The 20,977-nt window shown below is 40.2% G+C and overlaps 1 protein-coding gene and 2 non-coding genes across 8 annotated transcripts in view; 2 read left to right on the forward strand and 1 right to left on the reverse strand.

The window, feature by feature from the left end:
- Positions 1 to 20,977, reverse strand: part of LOC117483951 (partitioning defective 3 homolog) — a 284,671-nt gene that overhangs the window by 239,992 nt on the left and 23,702 nt on the right. For all 6 annotated transcript variants that reach the window (XM_034132308.1, XM_034132309.1, XM_034132305.1 and 3 more), the window contains exon 2: positions 15,328 to 15,429. In XM_034132308.1, coding sequence (XP_033988199.1) covers positions 15,328 to 15,429 — 102 coding nt within the window. The remainder of the gene's footprint in view (positions 1 to 15,327; positions 15,430 to 20,977) is intronic.
- trnaw-cca lies at positions 12,875 to 12,946 on the forward strand. The gene has a single exon. It is a non-coding gene; the product is annotated as a tRNA-Trp (tRNA).
- Positions 18,623 to 18,694, forward strand: trnaw-cca. The gene has a single exon. It is a non-coding gene; the product is annotated as a tRNA-Trp (tRNA).

Below are 20,977 nucleotides of genomic sequence, written 5' to 3' on the forward strand. Positions count from 1 at the left end.
ATGGGAGGGGGCCCGATGCCCCCGCAGCCGATAACAATCCCCCACCTTAACCATGATCAACAACTCAAACAGAAAGAAGGACTCAAGTCATTAAATGAAGGGGGGAAAATACATGAAATAGGCAGAGCATCAGCATACAAATACATGACTTATAGCTACATTTCTAGCATATGCTTAAGGTAACTCTACATGTCTTTGGAATAAACTCAAGATCTTCCTTCAAAAAACATCCCTAACAACGTGAGAATGTATTGAAAAGGCAACACAGCAACCCTCAAAAAAGCTGATTTGCATAGAAGGTGGGCTTGTCAAGTCAGAGTAAATCTAGATGTATGTTTTGGCCAGCCACTACCCTCCCTGCTCTGCCTCAGCCTTGTTTAACATAGATGTAGCGTTCACAGAGCTAACTGGTGATATTGCACTTTATTTCTCTGTGTGGGGAAAAAGTGTCATTGCTTTACGGCCCTCTCCTTATATGAAACACTGCTGCCAAGGTAAATGCAATTTATTCTGCCGCCCAAGTAATTTGTGGCTGAAATTTTACTCTGTACTTCCTCACTGCAGCAAAACTCATTTTCACAGCCACATGACAAAATATTACCATAGGCTTCAGAATGAAATGTCACAATGAGTTCTTTGTCAAACTAAAGCAGGGGCGAGTTCTCCTGATGCAGGGTGAGGAGATGCTGCATCAGGGGGAAACTCCTTGGTCTCAGGTGATACACCTGTGCTAATTGGACTTCTAATTGGAGCGTGGCACTATGAGAGCACATACACTCAGAAAACACACACACATGCAGATAAAGCCAAGCACACACCAAGAAGTATGCTTCACTAAAGTTTTAGGAGACTTTGTGAGGAAACATTTCTCAACAAAAATATTTTTGAGAATATTTAACATTAACATATGAATCATAAAATATGAATGGAACCAGGAAATGTTGGGTCTTTTGATTTGACAGAAGTGCCAAAGCTTGGTGGCCTTTTAATACATTCTCTTTTTCTCTTTTCTTTATTTAACCTTGTTCTCTTTAATAAGCATGAGGCAACATGTTGAATAAAATATCAGCGCGTGTTGTTGGCGCAGCAACCTGGTTTTGGATCTACAAGTATGTACGTGTGTGTGTCAACACAACCAGGAACATTCACTTAACAATCTGTCACCATATAGTATTTCACCATGTGTCATGATCAGAAACACAAACTAGAAAATGCTATGAACATTACACAATTCTGTAAATCTCATACTACATATCATGTCCTCAACCTTTGTCCTGCTAACATCTTGATCTTAAACACACACAAACATACTTTCTACTGCCTTTCCATTTCACATGGAAAACATGTTGTTGCTAAAAAACCTGCCTCCCATGTGCACTCCCACAGAAGAAGAAAGAAGCGAGGTGCATGACAATACAACAGAAAAAAGGGTTCCTTTTGGTTGTCGGAGATGGGGATGTGTTCCACATTTGTTGTTCAAAGAGCCTTGTTTGAATTTGAGTAGGTGGCACATCTGTCGGCTATTTTTTTCTGTCATGAATTATTAACATCCTGTCATTGCTGGCAGCAACAGTCATCATTATTTCACATATGAATAGAAATAATGACAAAACTATGTCCACAGTTGTGCTCACGCAGGGTTTGTGGTGTTGAAACTTTTTTTATAACAAATGTAAAAACAAAATGATCAGCAGAAGCTATGTAATGTGTTGTAGTTACAGTGTGCATATCATAGTGAATTCCTATAGCAACATATAATAAGTGATCAAAATATATAGTGTATTTATCCTGAGCGTTCCCTTCCACACATTGCTCAATAATAGTGTATTGGCCTTATTGATGCCTGAACCAGGTCTTGTGCTTAAAATGAGACAGTCAGATCATTATAGAAATAACAAGAGGCTATTCAAAAATTCACTGCATTTCAATTAAAAAAAACAGACAAATGAGTCTGCATGGCTAATGTGGGGCTTAGACTCACTCCACCTTACCACTTACCACTCTCCACATACTAACAGGCTGTATTTAGGCAGACAAGTTTCCTTAAATATGACCTCTGGTGTAAATGAGTGTGTGTATTTGTATGTGTGGGTGTTGCAGTGATCAATAGAGTCAGTTGGTGAGTCCATGTGCAGTTCATTCACTGCCTGATGATCAATATGGGATTAGAGAGGAAAGCAAGGGCTGTCTCTCGTCTTCTCTTTCATCTCACAGACTGTTTAAGGGCCCTTGAGGACGAGGTAGGGAGAGGAGAAGAAACAGCAGAATGAAGAGCGTAAAGAGAAGTGAATGATTCCGTTAGGGCTTCAGACGAGGCTTGGGAGGAATACTGCACAGATACTTGTTCTCATTCTTCGAACATTGCGAGGAGAAAGTTTAAGGTCATTAGAGGACACATGTATGCAGATGGAAAGATAAAAAAAAGTTAGTATATATATACTATAAAGCATATTATTGAGCTGTAATCAGGGCAGTATATTCTGTAAAGTTGCATTTATTCCCTTAAATGATAAACATATGGCTATGTTTTCAAGCATTTGGGTGCCCAGATGGCAGCGTCCGGTAACTTCCATTACCTTAAGTACAGAAACGTGTAACATTATGTTAGGTAACTGCACACAGCTTGCCCAGTTTGTTGGTACTTTAAAGCCACAAAATAGGAGGAAAAAGCCTGTTTTGGGCACTATTTTTGATGTGTCTGTCCCTGCATGCTGTCAAGCCCCACCAGTGAACAGAGTGTTTTCTTAGTCAGGTCAAGTCCATTATGATATCTAAAGTTAACCTTCATATTGACAAGCCTTACTGCAACCTCACCCAAATGTATCTTCATCTAGTTGTCAACAAAACATCCACACAGGTTATTTTAAACTCTTACAGGAGACAGGACACACGCAGCTCGTAGTGGAGTACCATGAGCAGGTGAGGCCTCACACAGTGTCAGTGGGTGAATCAGGGCTTTATAGTGTAATGGCCTTTCAACAAGGAAGCCAGAGAGAGTTAGTGACAGGGGACAAGGCAGCAAGTCACATGAGTTCTCCTTCTTCTGTGTAAAAACAGACATTTACACTAATGCATGTATACAGGACAGTGCTTCTGGCACAACAGAGCAATAATATCACAAACCATTGTACGTGTGTGCATGTGTGTGTGCACCAGAGTTCCCGTTAGCCGGTAATTACCGGACTATGACCGGTAAAATATGCTGAAGACCGGCAAATCTAAATCTCTCCGGTCAAAATGTCCGGTCAAAATTATTTCCCATTAGCGCAATACCGCATCAGTTGCGCCACTTATGTGACAGACAAGAATAGTATGTGACAGACAAAAGAGTACGTGACAGACAAGAATAGTCAATTATAATGTCTACACTTAATATGGAGAAAGAGATGTCCTGTATGGGTTGATTGTGCGTTGATCTGTTGGTAATGCCTCGGGGTTCCGTTGGGCATGTAAACAAATGCATAATGCTGCGCTATACTTTGTGGCCTCACCCCGTTGCAGAGCGAAGCTTATTGTTTAGGTGTCTTTTAATAAGCAGGTAGTCATATCATTAGCTACAGTAGAACTAGCTAGATCTGATCGATATGGAGATAAACGCGAGTGAAGTCTAATCTGACGGGAGAGAGATCAGCTGCTGCTGACGAGTCGACACCCAGCTCTGCATGATCACCTGCAGCGGTGAGCGGAACAAACCACACACTTCAGGTTAGAATATCACACGTAGCTATTTTAATTACCTCTCAAACTACCTAAACTAGTTATAGATATGTTTAGTTTTACTGTCGGGTCACTCATTATTGGATCCGCGAGCTGCATGATACTGGCGGGCTGTCAGGAGAGGGGGAGAGCGCTCCGTTTATTATTCCCGTGTTATTGTAAATTACTGTACACGTTTGAATAGTTAATTAATCTACTATAATTAGTTTGTTTAATATCGAATCATATCAATTTGTTTCAAAGCTCAATAAATAACATAGAAGACCTTTTGACCGGCACTTTTCTAATTTTGTCCGGAAGATTTAAACTGTAACGGACAATAATTAGTCTAACGGGAACTCTGGTGTGCACGCTGATGGATGAGTGTCTTCAGAGATAAATGGGTGCCTATTATTTGTGCCTTTTATAGGCAAACTCCCTGCTGACTTCCGAATGGGAATAGCATGCAGTCTTCTCACACACGCGCGCATGCACACACACACACACGTATACACACACACGTTCCCATAACGAGCTACAACTGAGGGGCCCTAGGCTCTGGCACATCTGTTGTAGAGGAGACATAAGGCATTCATGCAGGGTCTCTCAAGATTCTCCATGTAATGCCACATACACACACTGTGTACACGCGCACACACACACTGCATGTGATGAATGAGCACAAAGGAAGAAGGAAGGCATAGTGGTGGAGGGGTCTTATGATAGTTTTTGCTAAAAAATCCCTTCTGGATAAAAACCATGGCTGCACACAAAGACACACTGAGACACATTCTCTTAAATTGGCCCACTGACCTTCAGATACCCTCTATAATACATGCAGCTTTTAGTATTCTTGACTTCTAGTGCAGAGGACAAAAGGATGGAGACAGAGTCATTTTGCATATTAAGGACAGAGAAAACCTTTTATATACACAGCTATGAGTCATTGGGGTCTACTTCTGATGTGATTTGATTTTTAGAAAATCAAAACTTTAAGCTGAAGTATTTACTGGATATATATTGTTTATTCATGATGTCATTTATAATCTGCATTCAGTCTAGGGTAGCAGGATAGAGGAAATCATTTACTTGTTATTTTAATGATATAAGAACAAATGTGGTGCACTTTTTTGTGATTTGAGTCAGGAACATTGCCGACATTGTCCCTGACCCCTAGCACTGAGAGCAGTTGCACAATCATACATACATCTGAAGATTCTTTTCTGGATTCATTGTTAAATAATTTGGTCTACAAAATGCTCTAAAACAGTCAAACATAATGCCCCTCACCATCCAAGGTGGCATGATGTGTTTAAGTTCCTTGCTTTATAAAAGCCAAAGATAATATCAAATGTGCAAAACAAAAGTAGAAAATCATTCAATTGAATCAGCATAGATGGCTTTAAAAAGGACATGGTGAAAGGATCTCAAAAGAGTTGCCATCTAATTGGATCAAGGTACAGTATGTGTGTTGCTATATATATATACATATATTTGATATACTATTTGACTCAGCCAAGACACAATCACACTGACTTGCAGTTGTACAAAGGAAGAAGCATACAGCCTTTCAGCATGTGTGTAAGCCTCCAGTGTTTTAGCAGAGCATGGACATAAAGTGAAGAGGTCTTTAGCCGTCTCCCCTGAGAGGAGAGGCACTGAGAGCACACAGCCGTGGTGTTACAGGGGATCCAGTCCTCTGTCTGCTACAATATGCTGCCTAAAGCTCTCCAAACCAGGCTTAGCTTCCCGGCCTGGCACCACCTCCCTGCCTCCCTGTGCCAGAGTCAACTTCAGCTCAGTTCAGCGCCAGCAGCCAACGCCAGACTCAGCTTCGGTTGTAATGCCTGCTCTCCACTCAGGCTGTTTCCTCTCTCCTCGCCACATTGCTTCCTTTTCCTTTTTGGTTGGATGTTTATTTTATTGTTGTCTCTTCTTGTGTTTATTGTTCTTCTCCTTTTCACTTTCTCAGGTTGTCTGCTCATGTGTTGCAGAGGTGCATGACACCATACTCATCATAGCTATACTAATACCTACATTATTCAAAATGACAAAATGCTCAAAATCCCAACAAGCTGGTTTATATCACATTACCTTTAATAAACCAACCCAGTCTAAAACAGAGCTTTCTCTTTCAAAGTCTATTTAAGAGGCAGTTTTTTAGACATAACCTTGGAGTGACTTCTGTTCTGTGAGGATGATTATATATGGTTGTGAGAGAAGTAGTCAAGTGTTGAAAACGGCCGCTCGTGGTCTGGGGACTCTTGAGACAAAAGCTACAGAGGGTTACTTGTCATGCAGAGGAGACACTCGCTTGGTTTAACGAGGAGCTGAGAGGCAGTGGGGTGAGAGAGAAATAGGTCTATATTCAAAAGAATAAGCAATTGATGGAAGATTGGAGTTTTTTGTTTAAGATTGCAGTTTCTGTTAAACTGGCTCTGACTTTGTATAAGTAATTTCTTCTGAGGACAATTGTACTGTAGGGCGGCATGGAGAATGCGCTGTTGCCCCCATGAGGCGAGGTGAAAAAGACCCAAATACGGAGAAGATGACTTCCTCTGAAATGGGCCAACCTAACTGTAGCCACATAATGAGACACTAAGGATAAATAACACATATATCTTATCCAATTCAAAAGCTAGAAACCAGGACATGTTATCTTTGCCTGGATCCCTGTTTGATGCCAGTGGGCCATGTGGGTCCTTTGTTATCTTAGTGCTCCTAGGTACACCCTCCGGGGGTCTTTGAGAGGACGTTAGGATCGCAGTAGGGGGGCTGTATCTGTCACCTCAGTTTAGGGCCTGTCTCATGGCGGCTGACCCAAATCAGCTCCCTGGGGCCATGCCGAGCCCCTCCTTAGGACTTCACCGCTGCAGATAATAGGCTCGTATGGCAAGTATCCAGACACTGGAACCAAAGCAGCCCTGACAGCTGTCAACCAGGACAAACAGCCTCTTGCCTGACACGCGCGCACTATGAAAGCATGCTAGTGTGTGTTGCTATGTGTGTGTTTGGTCGAGACATGCACGATTGGTTTTCTACATGTGTGTATTTTATTGTCTGTGTGAGTCCCTCCACTTTTTTTTTACCGTTTTGGCACTGCCTATCCATAGCTCTGGTAAACACCCTGGCGTTTCCAGACAGCATTCAGGCGAGCCGACGCCATGTCAGAAGCAATTTGGCGCATCGGCAGAAATCTCTTCCTGTAGGGGAGCTGTCATGGAAGGGAAATCAAAGACACCTACGTGACTAGCTGGGTTGCCTGCAAGCTGAAAAGAAAGCTTGGCAACATGACCTGATTTCGCCCATTTTACAGAAAACCATAGAAGAAGATGGGAGTAGTTGCCTGCTGCTCTGCAATATGGAGTAATATCATTCTCACCCCAGGCACAGGGGTCGTGTATGTCATACTGCATATGCTATACAGCTGAAGCAGTAGTTTTGTCAACAAGAATAAACCAATGTTATCTATGCTGGTGGCTTGGTAAGTCCCTATCAGCAGGTTCAGCAGGCTGTCAGTAATGCTTAAGGTTCAAGACCGATCTACACACACAGCACTCAAACGCACATGCTCACATTTAACATATATGGTTACAAAAATAAAGTTTGCCAATTGCCATTTTGGCTAATGCTCGTGCCAAAAACAGGTGATCCTGATTTCAAGAGACTATCCTGGTAAATAGAACAAAGTCTAAAGGCAGAGTTCAAAGATGGGTGTGTTCTGAGCAATGGGGGTAGAAAGTGGGTAAGGGAACATTGGCTCCCCCCACTCGATGCCCCTGGCCCTATTTTCAGTGATTTGGAGTGACACCAATATGGTCTCTAGTTGTTATTCGTCATTAGAATATTGGCACTGCCACTACACTTTGTTTATCACATTGCACAAAAGAAAGTTCAACTGCAGTGAATAAAGACTACATGTTAGACAATATCTATGGTGAGGCCTGTGGTTCAGCTCCCAGTGGATGGGAAAATAACAAAGGTATCTCCCCTCTGTGAGGGATTATAACTGCATAAGTGGAAAACAGGGAGTTGCTAAAAAAAGAACATTGCTCAACAAATCTAAGTGAAGTTCAAAAACTAAGGACCTAATAAACAAGCAACAACAGACAATAAATCCAAATCCCCAGAGGGAAATGAAATGAAAAACTGCTTTCTTCCACCCACGAGCCTCTGAGCAGAGCAGCGCAGATGAGGATAAATTCCGCTACCACACTGGGTCTATCAGAGCTGACTCTGGTCCTTACAGGCTAATTACAGCCGACCACAGGAGGCTGTACGTATGTGTGACTCTGTCAGAGTGTGGGCCTATTTCAGTATCGTGTTCTTCTGTGAAGTGTGATGTCTCATTTGTCTTAGTGTTCTTTCTTTGTGTCACCGTGATGACATTTACATTCTCTGGCCAGGAGAAGTCCAAGTCTGATACCGTCATACATTACTGCATGCTTTTTTTCCCCATCCATTTTCTTGCATCCTGCTATCGGATTAACTTTCAAGACAATTGATTCAGTTGTATTTGTTGCAAATTAAAGATTTGTTTTGCTAATATCACCATGTCCGTTGTTAGCTGTATTGACAGGAATGGAGGCAGCTATTCAAAATGTTCTTTCCAAGAGCTTTCAGATCTCTAATGCCATTGATGTGTACATTTAATAACCTGACTTAAAAAGGTGGGGCTCAGGCATGGGTATTCAACATCAGTCAAGGTCCTTATAATTATAAAGCTACATCAATATGCACTCTAGACCAGCGGTTCCCAACCTTTTTCAACTCAGGGCCCACTTAAGAATGAAAAAAATGTTTCGCGGCCCACATTCAACCATAAACAATACGGAGGCTAAATAAAGTTCTGATTGGTCAATTCAGAACATGTGACACGTTGTAAATCCAGTAGAACAGACCACTGTCAAGGACTGTAATGGCCGTTGCTAAGGAGGATCTTAATAATGAAAATGTTTCCACACAAATCATAATGTTTTGCAAATTATTTGGCGGCAAATATTGAATTTACATTTACACCCTTTAATATTTTATTTGGGCTTTTAGATGAAGACCGCACACAGTTAATAAATACAACTATTCTTCTGACTAAAATACATATTTTTAAAACTCAATCAAGGAGTAATCTTAATTTAAGGTGTTAAGTAGATTAAAAATACAATTTATTTTGGAAAAAAATATAAAAATCAAAGGCTCATCACGCCATGAAATGGGAAATAATTAGCTCTAACGAAGAGTGGGATTAAAGGAACAATAAACATGTTGTGTTCTTGGTGGGTTTTGGTTGTCAACCTATTTCTGTTGGTGAAATGTTGAACTTATCCTAGTGACTGTATCTTTATTTCTTCTGTTTTTGTTTTGTTGTTGTCTGAGATGGGAATGTATGTTATTGTTATGTCCATGTTTGTGTCTTTAGCCTCTACAAAGAAAAAAATAATAATTGAAAAGGAAAAAAAAGGAAATTATTTGGCGGCCCACTTGCAATGCCTTCGCGGACCACTAGGGTGCCGCGGGCCACAGGTTGGGAACCGCTGCTCTAGACCTCCACTGACCATACTGGTTTTCCACCAGAGGGCAGCACCTGAGTTATAACCATAGACTGTATGGTTATAAAACATTAATGACAGCATAGCTTGTGGAAATGAGACTAGCCTAAGATTAATGTTTGTACTCTCTTTTTTAGTGTTTCTCCACCTTGATAAAACAGAACCTCATCATACTGTTCTGCAAAAAATGGGGTCCCCTGGATACACTTATATGTATCATACTAAGATGGAAAGATAAGTAGTAAATACTGTATAGCTAGAATAAATACTGCTACTTTTCAATGTCTGAGGTGAATGTATTACACTGTCTGGGAGATATTAGTGAGAGACAGCCAACCAGACACAATAGTCTTCAATCTGTGCCAAAAGAGGCTACAGTCACTCCCAAACACACAAACAAGCACAGACACACACTAGCATACACACACCAGAGACAACCAGAGTAATTAGTCTTTGATTTCCCCCGGCAGTGTTCTGGTACCAGGGGGCAGCTGCTGGGACCCTGCTTTAGCCTTGGCTAATTTCACTCACGGCTTGATCTCGACCCAGCACAGGTGCCCACTTGGCACCCAACCGCCGTTGCCATGGCAATGCCAACTTCAGGGGCCAAGAAAACACCAATTGTCCAAAGAGTTAAACCACAGGAGCCATGGATGTGGTTCTCATTATAAACAGGCGGCATTAGCACAAAAAGAGGTACAGTCAAATATGGACAGTTTAGTTTTATTAAGCTTTCTCTTTATTTACTTCCTATTTGGTTTTGACTTTTTTATTTTTCTCCAAAGAGAAGCATTTGTTAATCATTTATTCATTTTATGTTCATAAACAATAGATATGTACTCAGATTCTGTTCAGCAGAAGGTTTACACACAATACCGTAAACTGTTTTTACATGACTGCTTTTACTTGGGCTTGAGTGCCCCTTAGTGGTCTACAATTGTAACTACAATGTCCATCAGGCAGCAGGTCCACGCCTGCATGCACCTGCTGTCAAATGTATTAAACTGAACCGCTGATTCAGGTTGTGCTCTAACAAGTGTTTACAGTAAATTGCCCATGATGATTCACCCCTCGCCCCTGCACTCATTAAGCCCACGGGACAGGCTTGCTTTGACTCATCTCCGTTTATAGGTCGATCCAGACAACACACACTAAAGGGACCCACTCCTCAAAACATGTTATCAAGTACTTTTTAGATTAAATATCTAGATGGCAACTTGCACACTAAGCAATCTAACCATTTGGATGAGGCTCAGTCTAGTATAAAGGGTTTAACATGTTGGGAGATAGGAACAAAAACAGTGCACTAAAAAAGAGTCACAACTCATCACACTTATCATCACTTCTATTGGATGTGCCATCATTAAAAGCAGACATCCTCAATCTTTGTGAGTAATATAGGTTGGTATTTAAAAAAATGTGTGTTACCCTTACTCTAAATGTAATCCTGTATTTACCTTATGAAAGAGGGCTGTATGTTGCACAGGAAAAATATGACCAAAATTGCAGGAAGTAGAAAAGTATTCACATTTGTTTCAGACAATGAGTTTGTCTTGCACAACAATAACAGTTTTGAAGTTTTATATACCGTTTTAAATGCTAATGCAAGAGCCCAATTTCCCTGCAATGACCATTAAAGTTGGATCTAATTTGATCTAATTGGCACTATCAGACCCATTTCATTCCTTTATAAGCTCATTTCAGCAGACCCATATTGTGAATATCTTACCTCAGGCCATCTCCTAACCAGGAGTCATTTTAATTGCCACGTTGCCATCTGGTGTATGGATGAAGTGTCTGTATCAAAGCCATTCCCACCACACTAAATGTATTTCACAAGTCTTACCTAAGGCTCTTGGGCTAGAATAAAGTTTACAGTTCCTTTCCTCTTTTGACTGACTGTATGAGGTTGAGTTTTTGGCTAGAGGCTTATTCAGGCCTGCTGATAGTCTAATTTAAAATGAGCATGTGTGTATCTAAAGCTGTCTGTATGAAACTAGACAGGAAGTGCATTCTCTAGTGTTCTGTAAAATACTTCATTTATTACATTTTATTCATGTGGCTTTGTTAGGAAAAAAACATTAAGGTCCAAAACTTGACATGGCATCTTGGTGTACTTATTATGAAAATCCAAAACCTTTATTCAAAGCATCATTGTGTTGCTATTCAAGTAACACCCTATAGTCTATAATATCTCTTCTATCAGTGAAATAATCATAGTACATAGCTAGTGTGTTTGTATTGTTATCCCTGACCCTGACAATGACATGCTATTTCACACAGTGCCACTACCTGCGAGACACCAATATGGACGACATTAAGAACTGATTTTTAAACCCAATCATTTGTCTTCTCAGGAAAACATTTGATCCTGATGTAATTCGAAGACATATCCATCAGATCACCAAGGTCCCTATAAAGCTCTGTTTAGCATTAGCATGTGTATAGCAAAGAGAAAAGGTCACAGAAAAGTATTTGAAATTGGAGTATAATATAATGTACATTGGCTCTCATAACCGATTTAACAATGTAACCCGTGGATTAAGGCTTAAATAGTCAAGCAGAATATGTTTCTATACAATCAACTGGTCTAGCTTAGAAATATGTATTTGTTCTTAGTTTTACTTCACTGTTTAGTCCAAAGGGTGGCAGTAGCAAGCCAAAAAGCCAGGGTGGCAAGGTAATATCAGGACATTATACTCAATCTATCTAAATAAGGCAGCTCAGAGAAACAACTGCATCTCCAAGACTTTTGTGATCTGAGCCTATATGTGAGCAGCATTCATCAATATCTATACAAGGAAATAAATGTAGGCTGTATACATATAGCTCACTTTTACAATAACAAACATTATAACGGCAGAAAGCAACATTTCTGCAACACAAAACAAAAACTAGCCTGCTGTACAAACACACCCGTATAATATTCCACAAGCATGTGAAATCACAATGACATCTTCAATGTGAAGATCTGTGGAGCAGAGACAGACAGGCTGCAGCATGCCGCTCTATGACTGCATATGAATCACAGCATGATAATCAAACTGCTGAACCTGAGCCAGACATTTCACATACCTTATGCACAGACATTCACCCACACACACACACAAACACGGACACGCACAAACGCATGCTTGGCTTTGGTGCTCCCAACGGTAGATTGACTGAAATGTGCAAAGTGACAACAGCAGTTTTTACATTAACTCCACTCTGCTCGTTTTTCTCATATGTGTACTCTATTAAATTCACACATGGGGAAAATAATAGTTTATTTGATTGAAAAATAAACTTTTCATCAATTGAATGGTCGAAATGGCAGTTTACCAGCACAAACCTACAACTCAGTTGAAATTATATTATTTGAAATGGTTGCAAGTGTAAATAATATTAAAGGAACTTCTGACCAACCTATGGTAGGTTTTGTTTGCCTGAAAGCTGACAAAAACAACTACTGTATGTCCGTGCTGCTCATCTGTAGCTGCAAGGCCCACATTGACAATAGAAACAGAACTGTAGGCGGACAGTAAGAGGACCGGAAGGAAACTGCAACAAGCAATAGTTCTGTACACCAGCAATGTCAACTCAGGTCAGAGACTAAGGTCAAAGCTAGGGTAGGCCAAGGTCAGATGCAGGACCTCGTGGCGCAACGGTAGCGCGTCTGACTCCAGATCAGAAGGTTGCGTGTTCAAATCACGTCGAGGTCAACCCATTTTAAGGACTGCATATATTCCACTGAGTGTGTGCTATTATCTGTTAGAAGAAATTACACAAAAGTTTAAGAAAAGAACTGTTCAGCTCTGCTATCAAAATACAGAAAGCAGGATACGCAAGTGATTATGAATTACTTGGAAAAAGATTGCATAGCTTGAGTACACAAAATGCAATGCATAAATTGCCAATGTCAATTTGAAATGACTATACTTATAGTTGACAGCTCTAACTTTGGCATGTTATGGCTAAATGGATTCTTTGTTTTATGATCATTGTAAACTCTTATAACATTGAGGGTAAAGTGTTATCACCAGGCTCAAGTCAGGCAACAAAATGTGGATCAAAAATATCAAAAACACAAATGTTCATAGATTTCCAAAAGCAGCAGACCAACAACAATCTTGTCGCAGCACACCCCAGGAAGCATGTGAAAGTACTACATCCATAATAAAAACAACAGTTTTGTCATGAAGGGGTTAAAATTGACATCCTAACTGTGTTCCTGCTTGCAGTAGAGTTTGACTGGGCAAGAGAAAATAGCTCATGGAAAGAACTGGACGGACTGGATTTACTACTAACAACTAGACATACACACACATACAAAGAAGCAAACACCCACACACACTGAGATAACATCATACGTGTACACACACACACAGGCAGACGGTGATTCCACTAGTGTAAAGTTAGTTGTCTCGGGCCTCGGCACAGATCCAGCTGAGCTAACCACTCTGTGTCATTGAAGTGAACTACAAACTGTGTTAGTATGTCATGATGACTGTACTGTATAATCACTATGATTTAAGGCTGTCTGATATTGGCAAGTGTTTGACACTATAATACAGATAGAGCTGTAAGATAACCTTTATAGTATCACTGTAAAACAATTCTCATGAGAGTCATTTACAAGTATTAACAAATCAGCTGTTATTGTAATTGTTTGGTTAGGCTAATATTTCAGCATCCAATGGTATCAGTGGGATGTAAAGACGCCAGACAACCACCAGGGGGAGCAAATATGTACAGTATCAGACTATTGGAAGATAGTGATAGGGAGAAAAACATATTTATATGGTAGGTGGTTTTCAACATAATTCCTAAAATGTCTTTCTGTGTTTCTTTCTTTCTTTCTTTCTTTCTACTTGGAGTTGGATGAGGACAGGAGAGTTCAAAATAGGAGAAGGAAGAAAAGGGGTGTTTTAGACAGCAGGTGCAAAACAGCTGCTCCCACCAATGATCCCATCTGATGTGTAACCATGGCACCTACCACATATTCATTATAAGCACATGCACTATACTCTTCTTTTCTCTCATACACATCATTTTTTATTCATGCACAAATGGACACAAACAGCCAACCAAAGAGCACCTGCATATCAAACAGATCCAACTATTCTGAAAAATTCACAGCACACTGAACTTTAAAACGTAGACATCAAATATGGGAAATCTAATGCACAACATGAAACGGCATGATTTAATGTATTTTCAGATTTCACAAGATTTTTCAAGACATAAGTCACCCTGAGAAAAGTGATCGGAATCAAAGATAAGACTTTCAATAGAAACTCACATGTTTCATCACTTTTCGAGAAATACATCTTAATGGCCCGGTTGGGCTTCATCTTTGAAGTGATGAAGGACTCAGATAACTCCTACTACACCGGGTTACTTTGTGTTAATAGTAGACTACTATCCTTATGTGACACATGTGATATGTATCATTAACTCATTTCCCACTCACAAAGACACACAAAGGGGTTACAGCTCACTAACTGGCCTAACATCAAAGCTAAAGGCTAGTGACTCAGGTGTAGTCAGCACTGTTCTCATGGGAAGGATGCAGTGGGATTGTGGGTAATCATTTGCAGTTGGTCTAGTGGGTGGGGTGGGTAGTGTGATATCATGCTGCTTTTGACATAGATTTGGCCCACACACTCTCATACTTGAAAATATAGTAATACACACACTCACACACACACACATCAAAGTGGAGCCTTGATGCAACACAGAAGAAAACGCTGTATCATTCAACCCTCCATGTATGAAAACAAAGGAGGGCTTTCAGGAGGTGGGAATGATTAAACAGAGAAAAATGGTGGTTTGCAGTAGTTAAGTGTTCTGTAATGTCATGATGAGAGCATAAAAGCATACAGGTGCAATCATAAGCACATGTTAGAGAAACTATCTGTAGTACTGCCAAAGCTTTATGCAAGTATTCAGCTTTCAGATGTAACCAAAGCTAGTTGTGCATAAGAAAGAGGAGATGGACATGTGAAGAGGTGGCAAAAAGGACAGTTTGGGGAGATATACAAATAAATGAAATATGCAAACACACTCTCTCAATTCCAATGCACCTACTCCATTGACTCACCCTATCTTTGTCATCCACCACATCACAGAGCATGTCATCCAGGTCCAAAATGCCTCCATCTCCATGTTCCAACCTGTGTACCTGGATCCAGTAGCTGGGGTCCTGGAAGACAACAAAAGAAACTATTAGCTCTGTCATAAGATCAACCTTATTTGCACAATACAGACTTAGGATGTGAAGCCTTATGTAAGTAAAGCCATACAACATGTTGTATGCCAGGCCAAAGAAATAAGAAGCTTGCGTCTCCTTGGGAATCAGCTGATCCGATCACCACAGGGTTCGTATAATGATCCAGTTAGCTGGCACACAGAGGCTCTGACGTTGATATGGATTGACATCATCAAAGCAGTTATAAAATAGGAAATATTTTAATCCCCTGCTGGATTGCCTGCAAAGTAAGCATATGGCTTATACATTGTGGGAGTATAAAAGCAACATTTGATAAAAGGGACAACAGGAGAAGTTACATTTATCAGTTCTTATACATTCCAATGTAGGCTATACAAGGTGACACGCCTCCACCCTCCTCTGCTCACTTCAAAAACTGTCCGTCTCTTTTTTGCATCAGCATATGAATATCGTTCATGCAAACTTGATGCATTCAGGTACAGCATGTAGTGTAAGTAGAGTACTAAATCAACTCAGTGAGTGAAGTCTAATATGTTGCTGAGCTAGTTATGCTAGTTTGAACTCAATTTTGAACAATTATGCAGAGTTGCCTTAATAGAGAAGTATAGTTTTGAATGGAACAGTTACATAAGCAATGTGTCATTTGGATTTTAGATATTAAGAAATAAAAAGTTGACTCATTTTCCTTTGCCATGTGAAGAACGTAACTCCCCACTCGTTTGTCTGTATTGAGTTTTCACTCTATATTCCTCCTTTCTCTTTTCCTCCAAGCTGAGCCGTCTTGGGGTTTGTGGTTACATGCCTTCATGCATGGCTCTGTTGTAGTGAACTGCAATGTGGTTCACCAGGCAAAATGGTCTTAATCATGAGGGGATTCACGGTTTGGTATTTCCTTCCTCCTGAGCTTATTAGGAATTAAAAGATGGCAAGTTTATCTGGGACGTTTTGAAGACAAGCCATTTGGAAGCAGAAAGAACAATTACCTATTCCCCATGTTAGTAAATAAGAAAAAATGACACCACAATTTATATGTGATTTACTACCGCAAACTGACCCTCAGCATTAAACAGGGGAACAAATCTTTAAATGTACAAATGTTAACACGCCCCATGTAGATTTGGCTTGGTCCCCATCCCGACTTGTTCCTCGAATGGATTATGAGGAACAAATATGAGTCTGAGAGAGGCTAAGCCCCATAACTTAATCCCAGAATTTCACTGGGGATGGAAGGAAAGTTCGACATTGAATGTTTAGATTTGCCTTGGTTAAAATGTTGTTGTTTTTGGCCTCCAGCGAGCCAAGAATGATCAGTTCAAGGACTCTTCATTATGAGAGTATCAGCGAAGAATTCTGGGATTGGGTTGCAGTAGGGCTGAATGCTTTTGTGTATACTGTAAATACCAAGGTCTTAACTTGCATACAAATATTAAGAATTGTTCATCCCCTCATTTGACCCCCACCCTATTAAACCTAGAATTTATTTAGAAAGATATCCAACTATTTATAGTGGAATTTTTGTAAAATAAAGAATAATCTGAAGCACATTTTTGCTAAAATGGAAAATCTTTGAGTTTTTTAGCAGGTAAAGAGGACCAAAAAGTGAAAAGAACTTTCATCAAATGTATCAGCTTACATTTGAACACATATGGGCTTAATCAAATGTTGAACATGCAGTATGGAAGCCAGTACAAATTGACTGAAAAGAAAAAGACAGCGCTGATCCTCAGGACAAAGAGTGCATTGTGACATTCAAACATTTATAATACTGTAGCGTACAGAAACAGCGGGTAGGGAGGACAGCTGTGGAGTTGATCAAGTGTTAGCTCAGCACTCTACTAGATCATTGCGTTGCGTAAGATTGGCTCTTGAACAGTAACCTATGTAGCTTTTTAGCTTTGAAATCTGTATTTCTCTATAACTACAGAAATATAATATATTTGAATACATTGTTCTTTGCACAAAACCCACATCAGATCTACAAACAGCTTCCATAGGGTTGATAATCTCAAGTGCAACCACGTGTCATCTGAGAGAAAGGGCTTTACCGACCCTGACCACATTAACACCCCATCACTATTCAAGTCCTGGAAGTAACCCCTTTCATGCAAGCACTGCAACCCTGAAATGATATAGACACTGCCCGTAACAGCTGTATGTGAAAACACAAATGTCTGAATATTTCTGATGTAATAAGCTGCAAGCTCCCTAGTACAAAGCATGTGTTATACTGGGGCTCATTTGTGAATAAGTCCGCTAATTGGTGGGAACATTTACTGTGCGTTTCTGATATTTCTATCACAGCTGGAATTCAACCGTAAGAATACAAACATCTGAGGAACGTCAGTCTTTTAGGGCTGAAGACGAAATGACGAACCTGCTTTGTGACCATCTGCATCAGACACTACCACCTGGACGCTTTACACAGGCGTCGCCTCTCGCCTGAACCAAAATAAGGATTCCCAGAGGGGGGGGGGGGGGGGGGGGGGGGGGGGATGCATTTGACACAAACAGGCTCCTGTTATATCCAGACCTGATTTTCTTGTAATTGCCTTGAGTTGATAAAACGGCTTTAAGATGTTTAATGAAAAGCTAAGAGGATATGAGGCAGCACTGAATGATTTGATTAATAAATGTACAGCTTTGATAGACAATCTGAGCCACCTATAGGGGTGGGACAAAAAGCTGAGGGGAGATGTAAAAACAGAACTAAAATACATACAAAAGACTTTGTATGAATATATGTAGGGTGTGCCAGTGTGTATTGTCTTCCAGTCAGCTTTACTCATTCATTCATGAATTGTGGAACGCCACCCTTGTCTGATCAGGTATCAACTTATCTGATCTACTGTGGAAGGTGAGGGATAACAGAGAGGTTGTTCTCTGTGTCACAGACATACACACACACTTGTGACATAAGCCCAGACAATAGCTTACCCTATTATCTGTGTCTCTGTACCACAGTGGTTTACCTGTTCCTGTCAAAGACCACACAAAGACGTTTGCCCTCGAGGAAACTGGGGGGAGAGTGTGAGAAAGTGTGTGTGTGAGAAAGAGAGAACATGTGCCTGTGTGTTTTATGATTGCTTTCAGCTCCTACGAGTGCTACAATTTCCACAGGGGGAATATGATTGGCGAGATTCTGTTCTCAAATGTCAGCTTTCAGCAGGACCTCGTGGCGCAACGGTAGCGCGTCTGACTCCAGATCAGAAGGTTGCGTGTTCAAATCACGTCGGGGTCAGGACCTTTTAAAGGCTGACAAATCATGCTGCATATATGCAGTCGGGACACTAAACACGCCTGGAAAGTGGAATCAGAATCAATGAAGAGAGATGCCAGGCAACATGGATTCATCTAATCGATTAAAGACGGCATCAAAAACCTCTGCTCTGTAAATGGAGAAAGAGGGAGAAGTGGGATGTGATATGTGGGAAGTATGCAAGCATCCAACAAACAACAAGAGACACACCAAAGAACAATATTGTGTTCATCATCTTATCACTGTTTTAAAGGCAAGTGCAGTTTTAATCAATCTAGTAGATTACACACCTTGAAATGTAAATGTTTTTTAGATATGGAATCATTTGTAATATCGGTTAATGGCAATTTCACATCTGACGTCTATTTAATCTTAGATTGATTGATTTCAAAAAAGAATAAAACATTGTAACATTTGGTCAGTTGTCTGTTCAATTCATCAAATGCAATATTTCACACAAAATAACAAGTTATGATATGAAGAACTTGTTTCAGATGAGGGTTTTTTGTAACATATTGACCTTAAAATGGAAAGGCCCACTGGCTACTAAGAATACTTTGCACTTGAACATGCTTGCTGTGTGCTAACTTCAGGAGAAAGATGCGTCACTGTAAATTAGAGCATACATATTGCAAATGAGCTATCTCAATAATGTCATAATCGCCTTTCTATAGACATACATCGAACCCCCTTAAAACATGTTTCGACTGGAGGATTGCATGATCAGTTTAATTTAAAGACTGTGCACAAATAGTTTATTACTATAATGCATAACCTAATTTCACCTTGTCAAACAACCAAAATAATGATCTCATTAAGTAGAGAGGACTGCCCCATCTCCAGACTTTCACTGTCTGATCAAAGAGCTTACGCACAACTATTAGGATTTCACCTCTGACCTCCGGAGTACAGACCTCGCTGTGATTCACTAGTTCAAATCAGCAGTTCAACCTCTCAACCTCCTACTTTAAAAGTGTGCACTCAGCAGCACAATAACGCCTGTGATTTATGGAGTGTATGCTCACCCCGTGAGTCACAAACACTAGTGTCACAAGCGTTCTGCCTCTCTTGTTCCCTCTCTCACACACGGATAGACACACACCCTAACTCCTCGCCAAATACATTCACTGTGGAGTGAAAGTAAAATAAATGCAAAATAGAGGGCAGAAGAAAGAATCAGCATAGTGCTGCTACTACTACAAGGCCACATGTAGTGCAGCTTACGTTTTTCTATGTATGTTTTAGGAAGATTAAAAAAACATCCGCAAACACTTCATATGAAATCTCACCAAGAAAAAATGCTGTCATAAATGTATATACACTAATTTGATTTCAACATTTGCAAAGGTTTGAATTCATCCGGCTATTTCCTGTGCTTGAAAATTCACAAAAAACAGGCTTCACAAAAACACACACACACACACACACACACACACACACACACACACACACACACACACACTATATATGCTGTTGAAATATACTCTGATACAAACAATGACTCACTCCTATGACCAAACTAAAATGTCTGTTGAGCAAAAAATGTACATTTTAATCTCGTCAGTTAGATAAAATAGTTGATTATAGTAGTTTGGGATTAGTTTACAATGTTGACTGTAGTTCTCTTTTAAAGACAGGACAATGGCAGTCCCAAACGGTGGTCTAAAGCCAGCCTGTCTGAGTAGGCCCATAGTAATGAGCTAGTGTAGTGAATGAAGCCTTACACTGATATTCCTCGGAGACAAAGTCACCTCTAGGGTCTCTGCATTATTGATGCTCTGCCTGCCCAAAGGGACCTGCAGACTACAACACTAAAAGATATAGGACACCTCACTGCACATGCACTGAGTACCACTGGGGTACTGCTGCATGTTATCATCCATAGAAGCACGTCTATAATTCACAGCATGATGCATAGAAACAGTACAAATCAATTACTGAAATACTTTCACAGATTGTAAGGAGGTTCAAATACTAATATTGGACATGCATGAAACGTTATAACTTTGTTTCTGAGGAAAATGCATCTCCCATCCTGACAGAGGGAGGACTTTAAATGAAAAAGCATATCAGTTGAGTTTTAAAAATACAAGGTGAGCATTCAGGACAGCCTACATTGCCAAATGTCTACAACATTTGCTCGCCTCATTTAATTGGCCAGCTTCAAATGTAAAAAGTCTCAAACTTCCCTGCTCATTTGCTCATTGGTCCAATAAACATAATACTTCATGATAATTCATTTAGCACATTCAACAGTTGAATAAA

The sequence above is a fragment of the Trematomus bernacchii genome, unplaced genomic scaffold (genome assembly GCF_902827165.1).
Source record: "Trematomus bernacchii unplaced genomic scaffold, fTreBer1.1, whole genome shotgun sequence".
Taxonomy (NCBI): domain Eukaryota; kingdom Metazoa; phylum Chordata; class Actinopteri; order Perciformes; family Nototheniidae; genus Trematomus; species Trematomus bernacchii.